Source organism: Hypoxylon trugodes, assembly GCF_022578975.1.
Source record: "Hypoxylon trugodes strain CBS 135444 unplaced genomic scaffold F4822scaffold_1, whole genome shotgun sequence".
Lineage (NCBI taxonomy): Eukaryota > Fungi > Ascomycota > Sordariomycetes > Xylariales > Hypoxylaceae > Hypoxylon > Hypoxylon trugodes.
In genome coordinates, this window is record NW_026250016.1 from 2,761,156 (window position 1) to 2,778,367 (window position 17,212).

Genomic DNA, 17,212 nt, shown 5'->3' on the forward strand with positions numbered 1-17,212 from the left:
ATTTCTTGTGGCCCACACTCCTAAACACCTTCTGAGACGGCACGCTCTTAAGGGAGGTTTAAACTCCCCACTAGCTTCTGTAGGTACTAATGTATTAATTGAATCGTATCGGGCAGCCACCCAATCCAATCCTAACCCCGGCAAGTAGCCACCCATCTCGAATTTCTTTCCCCACTTTGGCCAGGGCCAGGGATTCTTTGCAGATGGAAAGTCAGTGAGTTTGAAGCAAGCGAAGTCTGACTAGTCGCTTTCTTTTCCCACCCGACGAACCGTGTTGGCTTCCCATCTCCCCGTTTCTTTTCCACCCTAAGAACTTCTCGGCGCCCAGACATTAACTCGAACCCTCAAGATAACCTTACATACATACTGAATACCCATCCCCGCCAACATCTTCAACTAAGTTAGAGAAACGTCATTTACCATTGCTTAATTCGACATCCAAGGGGGAATTGTAATTGACGGTTGGTGGAGAAGAAAAGGTTGATTGGGAAAAACGATTGTGTTGTTGTAGCGCGACGAACTGTCATCTCGGAGCAAACGGCTTTATAACGCATCTAATTCTACACGTCCTCGATCGACCGATAAATTCCACCGTTGCACGTAATACTCGACCGAATCGAAACGGCGTAACACGAAAAATAACTGAATTATTCTAGCCCCTTTGTAGGCTATTCTCGTTCCATGGCGAACGCCTCGCGATAGCATCCTAAGTGCCCGAACGTCGCCGCCCTGCGACTGGCTGCTTATCCGTCTCTTTGGGATGGCTTTGCCTCACGTCTGGCAGGCTAGGGCGGCTGCCAACCCAACTTTGACTGCTGATGCTGCTTGTACCCCCTACGCTTTGCCATCGAATGGCGTATTGGAACTTCCAGGAGCCGACCCGACGACCTTGACGGCCGAAGCTGTCTATATGCCCCTGTGCACGGCCACCGCCGTTGTCCAACCCGCTATTATTGCGAACGGAGCCTTTGACGTGGACGACACATCATCCGCCTCTAATCCCCAATTCTCCGACTTTCGCGATCCCTTTTATGCTTCGATATTTCCACAATGTTATGTTTTGGCTGCTACAACGGTTCTGGCTTATTTACTACTTATTATGCTTGTAATTGCGCCTCGATCCTTTCTTGACGGCGGAGTCGTCGTTTTGGGTCGGCGTGGATTTACAAACGGCCCTTCGAACGGCATTAGTATTGGCGGTCGTCCATGGCTACAGAAAGTTGCAGCTTTAACTGTTGCTATCTCACTAAGCATTGCCACGGCGGATACGTTTCGCGTCGCCGAAGAACAATACGCGTTTGGGATTCAGAACGGGCCGCAGCTTCAGGATGAGGTATTAGGTGGAACCCAGCTGAAAGTTATTCAACTTATCTCCGATACTTTCCTCTGGTTGGCTCAAGCCCAGACACTCATACGATTGTTTCCTCGGCAGCGGGAAAAAGTCATCATAAAATGGACGGCTTTCTCGCTTATTACATTGGATGTCATCTTTGGTGCCCTCAACAGCTTCCGTTACACAAAGCAGGGCAACACCAGGCCGCGTAGCTTTACGGACGCGGTGCCAGCATTAAGCTACCTTTTCCAACTATCCCTCGGTTTGCTATATGCTGCGTGGGTGCTCTACTACTCTCTTATGAAGAAGCGGTATGCTTTTTATCATCCCTTGATGAAAAATATCTGCTTAATGGCGACTCTTTCCATTATATCGATTCTCGTCCCGGTGATATTCTTCGTCCTCGATATCGCAAAACCTGAGTTGACTGGTTGGGGTGATTATGTTAGGTGGGTTGGTGCAGCAGCAGCGAGTGTTGTGGTATGGGAATGGGTTGAACGCATCGAAGCTCTGGAACGTGAAGAGAAGAAAGACGGAGTGCTTGGAAGAGAGGTTTTCGATGGCGACGAAATGATGGAGATATTTCCAACGGATCTTTCATGGGGGAGCCGACGACGGAAGAACAAGAGAAAAAGCGAGGAGGAAGATGACGACGAGGGAGAGAGTGGCAACAGCTCGTCATTTGGCGGGCGAAGCAACATGTGGCCTGCTATGTCATCTATTGCGACGCGCTGTAGATCGAAACCGGAAAGTAGTCCCGACAGAAGGCAGCAACCACCTTTGACAAGCAGGCCAACAGGAATACTTCTTCAGCCTCCGTTATGGCCTTCTCGGCCGCCCCCAGCAGTTACACCAGTAAGCAGAACTGACACTGCAAGTGCTGATAGCACCCTTTACGCGGTTCGATATCAGCCTCTTACGGAGACAACCACGAGAACCACGGACGATAGAAATGGCCGACCATTGTCTAGAAGCAACAGTGCTACCTCTTCAGCATCAAGCCCAACATCAGAAAGCAATGGACAGGCAGGGAGCCCTACTACATCTCGGCACCCTTCATCGGCGCCGTTGCCGGAGAAGAAGGTATATGAGGAAGGAAATTCGAATCGTTGGCATTATTTGAATCCATTCCATCGTACTGCTAGGGAACCTCCCGCCGAGGTTCTTCCACATACAGTACAAAAGCTGCCCAAGCAGCGGCGCGATTACGAAAACGTTGGTAGATGGGATGTTAGAGGACGCATAGAAATCTTTGCCGCCGCGCAGGCGGAGAGAGTTCTAGAGCGGATCCGGCCAACTCCTGACACGGATAGCCTACCAGTTACTGTCATACCTGCCCCCCCTCGCCGTGGCGCTGCACTAGCCCAGTTACTAGAAGAAGAGGAATTGCAGATTCAACCCCAGGGTCAACCAACCATATCAAGTTCTACGCCGTCGACATACACCCCAAGAAATCCGAACTCTGGACCAATGTCGCCATCGCGCCATGTGGCTAGGAACGGTAGCACGGCATCAACCGCACCTAGGTCCAACCCAAGCTCGACAGATAGAAGCGATACGTTTGCTCGTAGACAATCTAGCACGCGGGGCGGTAGTTCGTTGACAACCTCGACTGAACGGGGCGGGGGCCAACGAGAAAGACAAGCTGGGGGGAGGCGTCCGGTGGATGATATTTTACAGGATGGACACTATCCGAACTCATCACCGGTCTAGAATACTCCCGACCTTGTCTATTCAATCTTCGTGCTCTAACGGCAGCGTGGCGCTTCGGGCTGTTTTTTCCGGGGTTTAATGGAATTTCATGGTAGCATTGTATGGCGCACGGTTAACAAAAGGGAAATAACATACTGAGTTTCCCTGCTTCTTCAACAAGGGTGATTGGAACGACGAATCATGATGTATTCACGTCAATAGAGGCCATCAAACAATATGTTTGGCAGGCGGTTACAGCTACTGTATATATAGGAGCATTTTGGGACATTTTCATCACTGAGATTCAGTGATTGACAGCATATACGGCGCATTGGGGTTGAGGGGATGAAGGACTTGGATATTGAGCCTTCATCCCAAAAGTTATCTACGTTGGAATGGACCTAGGTGACATAAATACCAGGCCGATCATGACATCTACGTTACAAATACCTAGATAGGCCGTTAGTTAAGCAGCGCCTCCTAATTGGATAGGGGGCCGTCAAATAAGAGAAGATTAACTAAACACAGATTGGTCTTTCATTCTGAGTAAATTAATTATGAGTGGTTGTTCATTCCGTGAGTAAGCTACGCGACAATCCAACACAATAGAATATAAATTAACCAATTAGAGGACGGCTTAGGATTACCATTTGCTATTTGCGGTAAATGTTATAAGCCAAGTTGGCCAATTACACCTGAAGGTTTCTAACATGAGTACCGTGTATTCTTCCTTCCCGCAGCCTTGGGAATAACTTATGACTTTGAAGGATTGAGAATGAATGGAAGAGTGGTGTAATGAACATGTGCGTAGTAAGAATTGGAGGCACGTGCCTCTTGAGTTTCCAACGCAGTTTCAGGGATTTGCGTACCTCGGCGGGTTTGTGCGACAAATACGCTTGAGCAATGCCGTAGGATTACGGGTTTGGAGCTCGAAGATTAGTTACACGAACGCAATGCTTACTTGCATATATTTGTGAATAATATACTTAGGCAGACTCGAGGAAAAAAAAATATGTGATCATTGCCGCGGTTGAGTTTGTATCGAACAATTTGAACAATTAGAAGAAGAAAAGGGGCTTAAAGCATAAGGCCATATGCAGCTAGTCATGAGGAAGAGCCGGAAGAGATCCATATCTTGGCATACAAACAACCAATGAGAAGGGAGAAAATTCTGAGTTGGACCCCAGGACTAATTAAAGTTAGAAGGGTGCTAGGTGCTAGGACTGCGGGCGAAATCATATGCCAGCGAAAAAGGATCCAACTAAAAAGTTTTATTGTTATAGGTACCTAGTATTACTTAGTACGCTATTTTATTGCTCATCTTAGCTTCTTATAGGCACTGTATTAACCTCTAGGTACCCATAAGTACCTACTTAACGGGGTTAATACAGGCTTATCAATGCTTAATCTGCCCTATCAAATCTTGTTCGACCACCACCGCAACTTTTACTCCTCTCTTTTCCTCCCTATCCTTTTTTCAAACCTTCAATTATTTTTCAAGATCCTGCGCCTATCAATTCTTCGATCCCTGGATTGCTTCCACTCCTTCAGCATTCCTGGGATTGTTTCTAGGTTCCTAGGCTAGGCCTGGTTTGTTGTACTTAGGGATTGGTATCGATCCCAGTTTCGTCTGACCTCAGATCTATCTATCTACCTTTTATCTCCCTATCTGTCTTACCTCGTTGTTCCGCCTTCTCGCGTAATTTTTTTTGCGATAGGATCGAATCGAGTCCGCCATCATGGCGCCAAACGAGCCTTTCCCGATTCTTAATACCTCGGCCGATCAATTGCACTCGGGAGGTGGTCAAGATAATGCGCGTCGACGTAGGAAGTCGAGTGGACTGGGCGCCGACATTAGGGTGGGCGATACGGGCGCACCCAGCCTACAATCGAGCCTTGCCAGTTTACAAGCAAACAATGCCACGTCGCAGGCAGCAACTTCGGACAATAAGGAAGTTTCTAAGAAGGGTTCGAAGCGTCGTAAAGCACGCTCGCTCTTACGCCGATGCAAACACTATGCTATCAAACATACCTGGGCTCTGCCCCTGGTTCTTTTGACCCTCTTCCTGACCCTCTTCGCCATCAACCCGACTGAGTCGAACCCTATCCACCACTTCATTTTCCTCTCCTACAAGCTCCCCCTCGAAGCGGGCGCCGATCCCGAAACACCCGCTCAGTATGGCAAGGGGCCATGGGATTTTGCTTTGGTCACTTTCTACACCATTGTGCTCTCCTTTACGCGTGAGTTCATCATGCAGGAACTCCTTCGACCTCTTGCTAGATATGCTGGTTTGAAGTCGCGCAACAAGCAAGCTCGCTTCATGGAACAGATGTACACCGCCATTTATTTCGCTTTCCTCGGACCGGCCGGTATGTACGTGATGAGCCGTACCCCCGTTTGGTATTTCAACACTAGCGGCATGTATGAGAATTTCCCTCACAAGACCCACGAGGCCGCATTCAAGTTCTACTATCTGTTCCAAGCCGCCTACTGGGCCCAGCAGGCCATCGTGCTCTTGCTTGGCATGGAGAAGCCTCGAAAGGATTTCAAGGAACTGGTTGGACATCATATCGTCAGTTTGGTACTCATTGGGCTCAGCTACCGTTTCCACTTCACATATATGGGTCTAGCGGTCTACATCACTCATGATATCAGTGATTTCTTCCTTGCCGTAAGTGACCGTTATGGCGTAACATTTCAACGAATAATGTCTCGTGCTGATAACTATCTTAATAGACCTCGAAAACCCTCAACTATATCGACCATCCTCTCGTTGGACCGTACTTCTTCATTTTCATGTGCGCTTGGATCTACCTTCGCCACTTCCTCAACCTTCGCATTCTCTATTCGCTATTCACCGAATTCAGAACAGTTGGACCTTATGAACTGAACTGGGAGACTGGTCAATACAAGTGCGATCTGTCATTCTACATTACCTTAGGTCTTCTTTCGTCGCTACAGGCTCTCAACTTGTTCTGGCTTTTCTTCATTGTAAGAATTGCCTACCGCTTTGTTGTGTACCAAACGGCGGAAGATGACCGATCCGAGGCTGAAGAATCCGAGCTTGAGGAATTAGAACGCGAGAAGGCGGCTAAGGCGGAATTACTCAAGGAAAAGAGCATCGAAGCCACTCCATTGCTCAATGGTAACGGCGATGCAAATGGTAACTCGAACGGCATTCTTAAGGGTCGCCCAAACGGGGCGGCTTCGTCGTCTTCGAAAAAGAAGTCAGTTCGATAGAAGACTACTGACAAACCATTTTTCACGTTTCACGACATTCGCTTGTAAAAAATTTCCAACCTTTTTTTGCTGCTTAGAGGGCTAGCATGTACAATATGAAACTTCAAAGATTCAGCATACATGAGGAGCATAGACGAGACCATTGGCATCCATGGGAAATGGTCAACAATTTCTCTACAAGAACAATCGCCAATATGGTTCGACTGCTTCGCTACAATCATCATGGACACAGGCGTTCAGAGGACGGGTTAGCATCCCAAGCCATTCGCTCGCATATTATGGAAACGGCGCTCATAGGGGTTGTTCAGTCGTTTGGGTATGAAACCTGGAGATGAAAAGCAAGGGACGTGTTGATCCGAATGGGATTAGATGACCTTACGCTGGTGTGGTCTGGTTGATGCTCATCCAACACTCTTGGGCTTGCTCTGGATGTTGGAGAGCCTACGAGATCGGATCATAGATGGCGGGGAGTGGTGGGGTTTTTGGTCAACGACGATTACAGCATGACGAGAAAAGAAGAGAAGATAAGAGCAACGACATGTTCTTTCGCTTCCCCGTACGATAGTTACCATCCACCTTTACATAATACTTAATGACAGATGGGATGAGCCTTTTGTAAAAGTTCATCCCATCTAATCCACCCTACTTACTGAGATACTTAACTTGACCCCTTCAGGCCATGCTTATGTGCTAAGACACAACCTACTAATAACGATATGCCATAGCGCCCCCCTTTGCGCCACGTATGACGTCTTTAGGAGCCTCAACTTGCTCATCAACACTTCAGGAAGGGAAACCGCGAATAAGGCTAGAGTCGGTCGATATAAGCTTAACTTAAGCACAAAAAAACGTGACAGAAACGTGATATAGAACGTGATATCGCAGACGACATCTCCACGTGGAAGTCGCGTGACTATCCTCACGACTGATGGACGGCTGCTGATGCATACCGAAAGGTTAGAAGAGGTTTCGTCTTCTTCGAAGTGGGGGGCATACATAGTAGTGCTTAACATAGCATGATGATGGAGGGTGGTCAAAGAGAGATAATGAACGTAGCAAGCATTCATATAACTGAGATACATACACACCTAGCTTATATCTTATATACTCTCGGCACATGGCATCTATCCCATCGGAACCCCTTGCGCACGAGACCCAGAACTGTCACAGCGGGATAAGACGACGCAAGACGGGTATATGTTGAGCCATGCTTACATCTAATTTAGGAACCGCGGGTAAGTTACGCAACTCGATCCCACCTCACCTTTCCATACCTACCATACCTACCCTACCTCGCCTTCACCTTCACCTTTTTTCCTTTTTTACCTCGTCGTCACCTTCTCTTCCCCGGCCGCATGCACATTCTCCTTCCGTAGTCTCTTCTATGTACCTGTCTATGTATGTAGTACACCGCGTCCCGTCCCTTGTCTTGGTCTTGTCTATCACTCTACCCTGCCCTGTCTTCCCTTTATTCTCCAACGATCCCCCATACCCTTACCCTTATCCTTACCCGCCACCCCTGACTATTGTACCCTACGTACATATAATCCATACAAAACATACACGTATGTACGTATATATGTAATGTACTCCATAAGCAAGAAGCAAGCAACGTTGCAAAGCCTCTCTCTATTTTAACCCCCCGGTCAAGGAAACATAAAAAAACCGAAATAAACGAAAATCATCCATTCCAGGAATCCTCAAAGAACGGATTGAAGAGGAGTAGTGGTAGCAGTAGTAACGAGCGAAAGGATGGATGGGTAAAGAAAAAAAAAAGTTTCTGTCGCAGCTGCAGGTACGCACACGCATCAATACACACCTACATTACGCACGCACTCACGACTACCTGTCATTCCTACCCCCCCGGCCCCTTGCTAAATACCAGGTACCCAGTCGAAAATGCAACGAACACGGGACGGGAATTAACCCTCCAAAAAAGGCACAACACATCATCAAGAAAAATTTCCAGAACAAAATTTAAGGGTTCGAGTTTATATTAGCCATGATGGCAGATCGGGAACGCTTGCCGTGTATGATAGAGACAAGACTAAGATGGTGAGCCTCATCAATTGATTGCTTGCCGCCGGGGAATGGAGAAATTTCCAAATTCCAACGTTGCAACGTCATCAAAATTTTGCCACGGAGCCTAAGTATGTATAGGAATGAACCATCAGCCTCACTTGTGATAACCCTTGAAACATCAAGTCACCAGACTCCAAAATCATTAGCGATAACGGAATCGACCAAACGAAACAAGAAGGACGTCTCGTTGTAACCAATAGTAAGGGTTTATCAATATTAACAGTCGGTCCATTTTGTGGAGGAGCAAAGCCACCTATGGGATCTAGTCATTTGCAAATACACACATCCACCCCTTGCCGCATGCCGCAAAATCTCATCAACTCATCACGCCTGCTCGCCTGCTGATAATGCTGCCTTGTCATCGTCTCATTATGGTGGTACTATCGCCCACCGTTCAAAAAGCTATAGCAATCTCCGACTGACTGAACCGGACCAAAAAAAAGATGCGTAAAAAAAGTAGTAGAAAAAGAAAATAGTAGCCATCATCCATACCTCCCCCTCCTGGCATTGGTTTGTTTCCGTTCCGTCCGTTCCTGTTCCATTCCCGCCTTTGCCGGAACTTTTCATGTATTTGTGTTTGAAGGCCATGACTGATCGTTTTTTCTTGTTGCAACCAACGACGGTAAATTAAATAAGACAGAACAACATAAGTCTTTTGGTATCGTTGCGAAGAATCGTGAGAACCGGAAATGCAAAGCCGCCTAGAGCCTCCGTTATGGAGGGGTCTTTTTCTGTATATACCACCAACCAACGCCGTCTGTAATGCAATGCCCGGTAGCCCGGGGCGTATGTGTGTTGTGAGAGAAGTTCATTAGCAATAAAAACTATATATCGCGGAATCAAGGAGTATGGACATGAATCGAGCCCAAAAAGGTCAGTGGACATTAGGATTAGTGGGTCGATCGAGGGGATCCTTCAACCGGACTTAGAGACTCAAACTGGGAGCCGGGTCGACCAGGAGTAACCGACTCGTCAGACGAGCTGCTAGAATCGTCGTTACCGTTGGAATGCTCATTTCGGTTGTGATGGTCACCCGAAGGGGAAGGGATATTAGCCTTTCGTAAAAGCTTCTCGGCCTTACGGGTTGCATTACGCGCATCCTCGGCTGCCTTTTCGGCTTTTGCTTGACGATTCCACATAGATGCGTATCGGCCATTCTGTTCGAGTAATTTCTCGTGAGTTCCCTTCTCGACTATGGTTCCTTGGTGAAGAACAAGGATCTGGTCTGCATGGGTTATTGTTGAAAGACGGTGCCTAAAAGGGATCAGTTAAATCGGTCGTTACAACGCCGTACGCATATGAAAGAAAAACTTACGCAATGATAAGCAATGTGCGGCCACGACCAATGGTGGCGAGTCGGGACTGGATCTGTTGCTCCGTGTGGCTGTCAAGTGCCGAAGTTGCCTCATCTAACATGATTATCTTCGGGTTCTTGAGTAGCGTTCGCGCGATTGCGACTCTCTGCTTCTCACCGCCGCTCAAGCGTAGACCACGCTCGCCAACCTTAGTCAAGTAGCCGTCAGGGAAAGACATGATCCTGTCGTGAATACTAGCAGCCTGACATGCGGCGATAATATCCTCATCCGTCGCATTCTGGTTGGCATATCTCAGATTATACAAAAGGGTATCGTTAAACAGGACTGTATCCTGAGGCACTACACCTATGTAGCGTCGAACAGAATCGATAGTCACATCCTTGATATCGCGACCATCAATCTTGATGTTACCCTCTTGGCAGTTGAAATAGCGGTACATCAATCGGAAGAGGGTCGACTTGCCACCACCCGACTCACCAACTAGGGCTGTCGTTGTACCAGGCTCACATGTAAAGGTAAGATTTCTCAGTGCAGGTTTTCTCTTATCGTATGCGAATTTGACCTTAGAAAATTCGACACGACCATCACACGAGGTAACATTGAGAGCTCCGGGGCGGTCAACAACTGTGGGGCGCTGCTTGAAGAGTTCCAAGAGACGCTCCCCGGAAATCATAGCTTGCTGGACGGTACGATAGAAAGTGCCGAAGAAATTGAGTGGACCCTGCAACTGGCCTAGGTATGTCATCAAGGTGACAAAATCTCCCACCTTTCGGTTACCCATTGTGACCTGGTACGCACCGAGCATCATGGCCACTAGCATCCCTATCATGAAGACCAACGATTGGCAGATGTTCATGGTGCTTATGCTCCACGTGACTCTGGCCTCGGCAACTTGGAAATTCTGTATAGCCTCCCTGTACCGGTTGAATTCGAAATCCTCGGCATTGAAGTACTTGACCGTCTCGTACGAGATAATGGAGTCGTTCTTGACAGCCTCTTCTTCCCTGTCTGCATTGGACATTGCTCGTCTTTGATCCGCTGTCTTGGATGCCATTCTGATTGTCAAAAACAAATAATAGAATGTGATTGAACATACTATGACCGCATACACAGCATCGAATCTGACGTAGAAGTAGCTGATAGCCACAAACAAGTCAATGAGCATAGGGAAAACTTGGAAGGTGACCTGCTCGAGAAAAGCGTTGACTGAGGAGCCCTTGTTAAGGGCAGACAAGACCTCTCCGGTCCTCTTGCCTAGGTGGAAATCGAGACTCAAAGAATGCACGTGTTCAAAGGCCGACGTGGTGAGAGCTCGGTATGTGTGCTGGGAGACAGGGATCCACAGCAGAGACCTAAGTGATCCTAAAAGTCCCGACGGCCCCTGCAGTAGCTTATACAGAATGAGGAGCCCTAGCGAGACCCAAGGCATCATACGCGCCTCGCCTTCCTCAAGATCGTCCCCGGAGAGTTGGTTCGTGACAATACCGATCTGGTAAGGTACCATGATGTTCACCCATCGCTGGAGAGCTAGAAGTAGAAAGCAAATCACGACAATGACTTGTAAGCGCAATTGCTTATTGGGCCACATGTACGGGAAAAACACGGAATAACCACGGAGATACTCGAACCAGGTAGTGTGAGGTAGCTTTTCTGGCCGGTAGAATCCTGCATCCTCATCTACCATGGGGTGGCTCGAATCGGCAGAGCCATTGGCGTTACCATTGGCGGTGCCGTTCAGGCCTGGATGGGAGGAATGACCATTTGCATGGTAGCCGTTCAACCCGCCATTGAGTAGCGGGGTGGATTCGTCGGCTTCGTAGTCGTATTCTTCTCCCTGCTCATACTTTTCTAGATCGGCCCGTCTTCGCAAAAGGACAATTGTAGAATAGACTACGATCATGCCGGTTAAGGTAGCGATTCTCGCCACGTCGAGACCGAGGTCGATGATGTCCCATTTGTTCAGCTCATCAACAATCACATACTTATCGCGATTGAGATTAGTCATGACCTTGTGAGGACGAGACAGTACGATAGCATCGCAAACAAAGATGATTATTTCACCACAAAGCGCAAAGCTCCAGGTAAGAATGTGGACCAGACTTGGGCTACTTTTCCAATCGAACATAGTCAAGGTCAAATAGACATAAAGAAAGGCCGATCCAAGAACAAAGACCTAGATTTGTTTAAATGATTAGTCAATTGCATACGAAAATGAAGTTAGAATGTGATTTTGGGGTTGAATTGCTTACGGTCTTGGGTTCGCCGCACCACCACCCATGTTCACCGTCCGCGCTCCTGTGGATCAGAGCTCGAGCAGCAATTGCGGCACCAGCACCAAGAAATGTCAACGTCGCTAAAATCATGGAATATTGGAAAAATCTCCGAGCGTGGGGAGTAAACTCGTCCGGCTCCGGTGTATCATCGTCGGATCTTCGTCTCTTAGTAACAGGCAGTGGCTTGCCGCCGGGACCTCGAACTGTAGGGATTACAACATCCTCTTTTCGCATAGCGTTGTAAACCGAATGTGTCGCGCCGATGACGATAAAGGCCAGCAGCAATAGATCCGGGTAGAGGTACTGAGTAACGTCTCGCACCCTCTCCGCCGGGGAGTCGGGAGGGCTGATGATGACTTCCGCCATCTTGGTCTGTGAAACGTGCAAATCAGCATATAGATATCCACGGGCTTCATAAGAGCTTGTGCAAATGTGCAAATGTGCAAATGTGCAATTGGCAATTGGCAGTGTCAATGGCAATGGGACAACGGGATAATGTAATGGACAATGGGACGAAAGGCATTGCACTGCATGCTGCAGGGCGCGCTTGACGTACATATTAGTGACAGCAGTACTCGTACTGGGTCATTGCCGCAGCTGCACGAGATCACGACCCCCCAATTGCTTCAAGCAGCAAGAGCCTGGGACTGCCTGACTGCGATGCTTTGCTTTGGTCTACTACCGGCGACAGTGATTTCAAGAAATCAACAAGGAAAATGAAGGTCAAGGACAAGGTCAAGTGTTCTATGCTCGGCTCAAGTTAGTGGAATCCCGAGTCCATGTTCTGGTGGGGCTGGTCACCAGACGGTGTTAGTGGCGAAAGCCACACTCTGGAGCAGACTGACTCGAGACTAGCGTACCTAAAAGGTAAAACAAGGGACTCCCTCTTTCTTATTTTCCTTCTTCTTCTTTTCTCACTCTCACTCTCACTCTCCCTCTTCTCTCAATGTGTGTTTGTATGCCTATGTGCGGTAAGGCCTAACCCTGTTCCCGTTCTTATGAGCGAGCAGCAGGTGATGAGGCACTGCTCGGTCTAGCCAGGATCGGCGCCAGGGGGGATGAATATAGATAGACAGGTGGAAGTTATGTATAAGTATAAGGTATAGGTGTGTATGTATGTATGTACGTATGTAGCTTGCTGGCTGGCAGCAGCAGCAGCGGGGTCCCTTTGATGCCAGGCTTATTAGGCTCTGCGTAGTGTGAACAGATAGACTTAAGCTGTCTGTCTTGTCTATCTTAGAGACGGGTATGGTACAACGAAGTGGGTAACTCTATATGCTATGACGGGGGTGAGAGAGGGGGGGGGGGACTTTAGGGCGGTGTATGTGAAAAAATAACAATTTTTTCTTGTCTTTGCAAACGAGCGTATATTTAATGAATAAGATAAAATAAGTTGGTTAAAGGAGGTGTTGTTGTAATAGAAAAAAGTCGGAGAAACTCTACTGTTGTATGTAGAGTGTCGCACAAAAAAAATCGACGAAGGAAGTCTGAGGTATGGAAAATGTAAAAGTAGACAAGGTATCCGAATAGGTGGGCAGGGTAGCAACAGGTACAGAAAAAGGTGGAATGTGCCTGTCTTTGATTTCTTTTCCCAAAAATTTCAGATCAGGTAACCCGAACCCAGGGTAATAGATCCTTGTAACGATAGACCGGTAGAGACTGGAAGTGGTATTGCAATAATAATAGTAGTAATAGTGGTAATGGTAGCAGAAGTAGAACTAGCCAGCATGGGCCGGCTAGTGCTGGTCTGTTTCGAAATAAGACGGTGCTGGCCCGCCGTAGACGACAACAACAAGATGGACAATGGAATTAGAGGAGGGCGGGGGAAACGGCGCGTATGAAATCTAAGCGTATGTATGTACGTATGTACGTAGTTCACTCGTGTCGTGAGAATGGGGATATCGAAGAAAGATACAGAAGATACAACAGCAAGCAACAAGGACAAAGGTTGGTTTGTTGGAATAAAAAAAGGTGGTGTGAACAGGATAGGAATGATGGTGGGAGATAGAACGGTAGACGGGCTTCTAGACCCGAGCTGCTCGACGCACGCTGATGGGGAAGGTTGAAGAGGACAATGATGAGCTGTCGGTAGTCGCGCGGTGGGAGTCGCCGGTACGGGAAGTGATGGAGGATTTTTAGTTGTAATTGTGACCTAACCTAGGAGTATCTGGGAAGTTCTTTCCAGGTTCCGTTCGTGTAAGTCGAGGTACCAGGTACGAATCCGATACCAGACTGCTCTAGGGCGTCTAGGGCTGCTAGGGCTGTCTAGCGGGCAATAGAGCTGTCCTGGGCACAAAGTAACTGTTAGGGGGCCGATGGAAACAACTAACACATGCGTGCGTCGACATAAAACTGGACCGGAAAGGAACAATGAAAAACAATAGGGGAATTAAACGCAAGCCATGAGAGCCCAAAATCTTTCCCCCTAGCTTACAACACCAATATCGAATAGGGATATGTGGTTTGTCAGAGAGGCTTACACAAAAGAGCCAAACGGCTTGTAGCCTTTCTCACCGCCTTGCATCTAGCTTTTAGTTCTGGTACTCCTGGCGAGGTTCGAGGGTTGTGATTGAGGCACGTCTGCATGCATGAAAGTCTTGGGTTCTTGTTAATTCGAACAGGGGTTGGTTGGTGCGGGCGGTACTCTAGACGGCTCTTGGCCTAGCCTAATAAATAAATAAAATAATAAAAGCTGTTCCTTGATGGTGGGCTCTCTGAGCTTTCTCTTCAAGGAAGAAAAAAAAAAAAAAAAAAAAAAAGAGGTGTGGTGGGGTAAATTCTCGTGCTGGTAGTTACTCGTGTGGTGGTCCGTGTGTCGGCGTACGTATTTGTGTACCCTCCGCGTGCGCGTGCGTGTGCTGTGGCTGTGGACTCTGTGGATGGAGGGGAAGAGCAGCGGACAGGGTAGGTATTATAAACTTGTGGTTGTACAAGACCATAACATGAACTCCAGACAGGCAGGAACTTTTAGTTGACACAACCACCCCCCGAATCTCTGGTAAAGGGAAATGGCGTTCCAGATAGATACCTCGCCTGTCCTGTGGGAGATGATGATAATAGCCTTTTTGACAATTGTAACCTTGTGTGAGCCGACGGACCATGGACCAGAGTGGATAAGGGAAGATGGGACGATCGCTAATATATAGATTAGCAACGCGTCACTAGGTTATAGGAGAGCTTAAAAGCTTTCTATACCCATCCATTAAGTGATTTAGTGTGCTTCGTGACGAGCTTCATTGTTTCCTTCAGTGTAACTGTCACAAATCCTCGAGCAGCCGCAACTTATCCCAAAATTAATCATTAGGCCAGGCATGCCCAAGTACATATGTACTCTTGTACTCCTTTGCGTACATAACCTTGTGTTACGTCCATATAGGTGAGGCAGGAGGGTGAGGAGTAGCTACATGTACGTAGCGATGTAGCTACTTAGCTACCTCCGACCATGTACGTACCACCTCGATGTATGTATGTTTGACAGAGTAATACCTATAGGGCAAGTATATGGGTGGTATCTGCCTCAAATGCTTGTTTCGAGACTTCCGCCGCCCCCATAGAGAGCACGGGGCACACAATGTATGCATTGCATGTATGTACACACGCATTACATACCTGACATACCGAACCTACCTCTCACATGTACATAACATACATGCGTACATGTAGAGCAGCGTGTACTACTCCGAGTAACCCCCCTTTCCCCCTATTCCACGGGACATCATAGGGTCGTAGCTACTCAAGTAGACGAGAGCTGATCAATTCGATCATCTGATGCTTGATGGCCAGTAAAGCTTAACATGATGGATGCGAGCCAACTGTCCCGGCTTAATCCGGATAGAGTCGCAACTATTGTACAGTTGTACGTAAGAGCACTTGCTCGATTGATGCAGTCTCCGTTGAGAGAAAGCCCGGGGGAATAATTCAGATATAATAATATCTGCATCTTGCTAACCTTCAATGGTAGCAGGTACCTTCGCACCGTCCGACTGCATGGTATGTAGCCTTCCTAGATTACTGTATTAGGAAAGGATATGAGCGAGGGAAAAAAACGAGACAGGTAAATGGAATTCTGTCTGTCTCGGAAAAGAAGAAAAACAACACCATATGTCATAGTCGAAAGCTTCATCAGGAGCACTTGCTCTTGCTTCCACTTTCATTGCCACTCTGCACGTATGGCTCTGGTCTCGCTACCCCCTGAAAGGTAGGTACTTTTTATCCCTCTCTCCCCTTTCCCATCCGGCACGAATTTGCTCATAAGCCCGATTTGGAATTGGGAAATGGGAGGAGGGAGGGGTGAGGAGGAAATAGGAAATGAAGAGGATGCCTTTAAGACGGAAACCGGAACGGCAGATGGACCGTTGTCGTCGCCCGACCGCCTCTCACACAACTTCGGCATCTCTTTATTCATCCAGCCCCAGATCGCCAATCCCATCGTCTTCTCCTCCCATTCTTGGTCGCTTTCACGAGCCTGGACATATCGATTTCAACCGGACGGAATAGACATCCCACCAGAGAGCTCTTTTCTGCACCTCAGCTTCCCTGCATCTCGCTTGTCTGTCCCGAAGTCTTCCAAAGCTGGGTCAGCATGTCTTGGCATCGATTCTGATTGGCTTGACTCCTGACCGACTCACTCGATAAGGCACGATAAGATCCAAACCTGGCGACCGGTCTGGAAGTGGATACCATCTTTCATGCAGTAAGATTTTGAGAGAAAAAAAATCGACAACAATGCCTGCCGACCAAAATCCCATGTTGCCCATGTCCACCAGCTTTCCATTTGCGGAGTTCGGCTCCGAGTCCGTGTAATAATAAGTGTGGTATCCGTCCGCCGAGGTAGTTGGAACCTCCTCTCTTTTGCTAAGTATGTTCTGGGTCCTAATTCCTGAATTCTGCAATTTCCGCGCTTCTCGTTCTCTGCCATGCATTCCAACTTCGCAACGTGTCATACAGCAGCCTACAGCAAGCCACCGGCAAATGGCAGCGAGGTATTGGTAAGGTTGTCATGACAAGGATAATCAGTAGCGCCCCCACCCCCCCTGGCCCCTTGGTGTCATGCTATCATAGTATCATATCAAATCGGCGGGTATATAGCGTCCCTCACCATTGAGAATACTATTTCCCGCCGGCCATCAGTTGTTGGGTACAGATGCAGTCCGAGTTGGTACGCTGACTTGTAACTTCGGAGAGTGCGGCTGCAAAACCCGTGTGATAGCTCACGGAGGTACGTATGTACCGCACAGTACCAAATTTGCCAGCATTGGCCATCCACACCGAGGGG

The 17,212-nt window shown here is 48.0% G+C and overlaps 3 protein-coding genes across 3 annotated transcripts; 2 read left to right on the forward strand and 1 right to left on the reverse strand.

Moving 5' to 3' along the window:
- The first annotated feature begins 546 nt into the window (after nt 1-546).
- F4822DRAFT_28817 (pH-response regulator protein palH/rim-21) lies at nt 547-3,720 on the forward strand. The gene is made up of 2 exons (XM_051454967.1): nt 547-3,605; nt 3,655-3,720. Exon 1 carries the CDS (start codon nt 761-763, stop codon nt 3,044-3,046), a length of 2,286 nt encoding a protein of 761 aa, XP_051319658.1. The 5' UTR covers nt 547-760; the 3' UTR covers nt 3,047-3,605; nt 3,655-3,720.
- Nucleotides 3,721-4,282: 562 nt separating this feature from the next.
- On the forward strand, nt 4,283-6,929 carry F4822DRAFT_386265 (longevity assurance proteins LAG1/LAC1). Its single transcript, XM_051456698.1, has 2 exons — nt 4,283-5,697; nt 5,763-6,929. Exons 1-2 carry the CDS (start codon nt 4,765-4,767, stop codon nt 6,264-6,266), a joined length of 1,437 nt encoding a protein of 478 aa, XP_051319659.1. The 5' UTR covers nt 4,283-4,764; the 3' UTR covers nt 6,267-6,929.
- A 2,730-nt stretch (nt 6,930-9,659) lies between these two features.
- Nucleotides 9,660-12,303, reverse strand: F4822DRAFT_435777 (uncharacterized protein; the record flags this gene model as incomplete). Its single annotated transcript, XM_051462236.1, has 2 exons — nt 9,660-11,837; nt 11,914-12,303. The coding sequence occupies 2 exons, from the start codon at nt 12,301-12,303 to the stop codon at nt 9,660-9,662; spliced, it is 2,568 nt and encodes an 855-aa protein (XP_051319660.1).
- Nucleotides 12,304-17,212: the final 4,909 nt, after the last annotated feature.

Coding starts and splice junctions, on each gene's coding strand:
- F4822DRAFT_28817 (XM_051454967.1), top strand. CDS start 761: ATGGCTTTGCCTCACGTCTGGCAGGCTAGGGCGGCTGCCAACCCAACT.
- F4822DRAFT_386265 (XM_051456698.1), top strand. CDS start 4,765: ATGGCGCCAAACGAGCCTTTCCCGATTCTTAATACCTCGGCCGATCAA. Junction 5,698..5,762: donor TCAGTGATTTCTTCCTTGCC/GTAAGTGACCGT, acceptor CTATCTTAATAG/ACCTCGAAAACCCTCAACTA.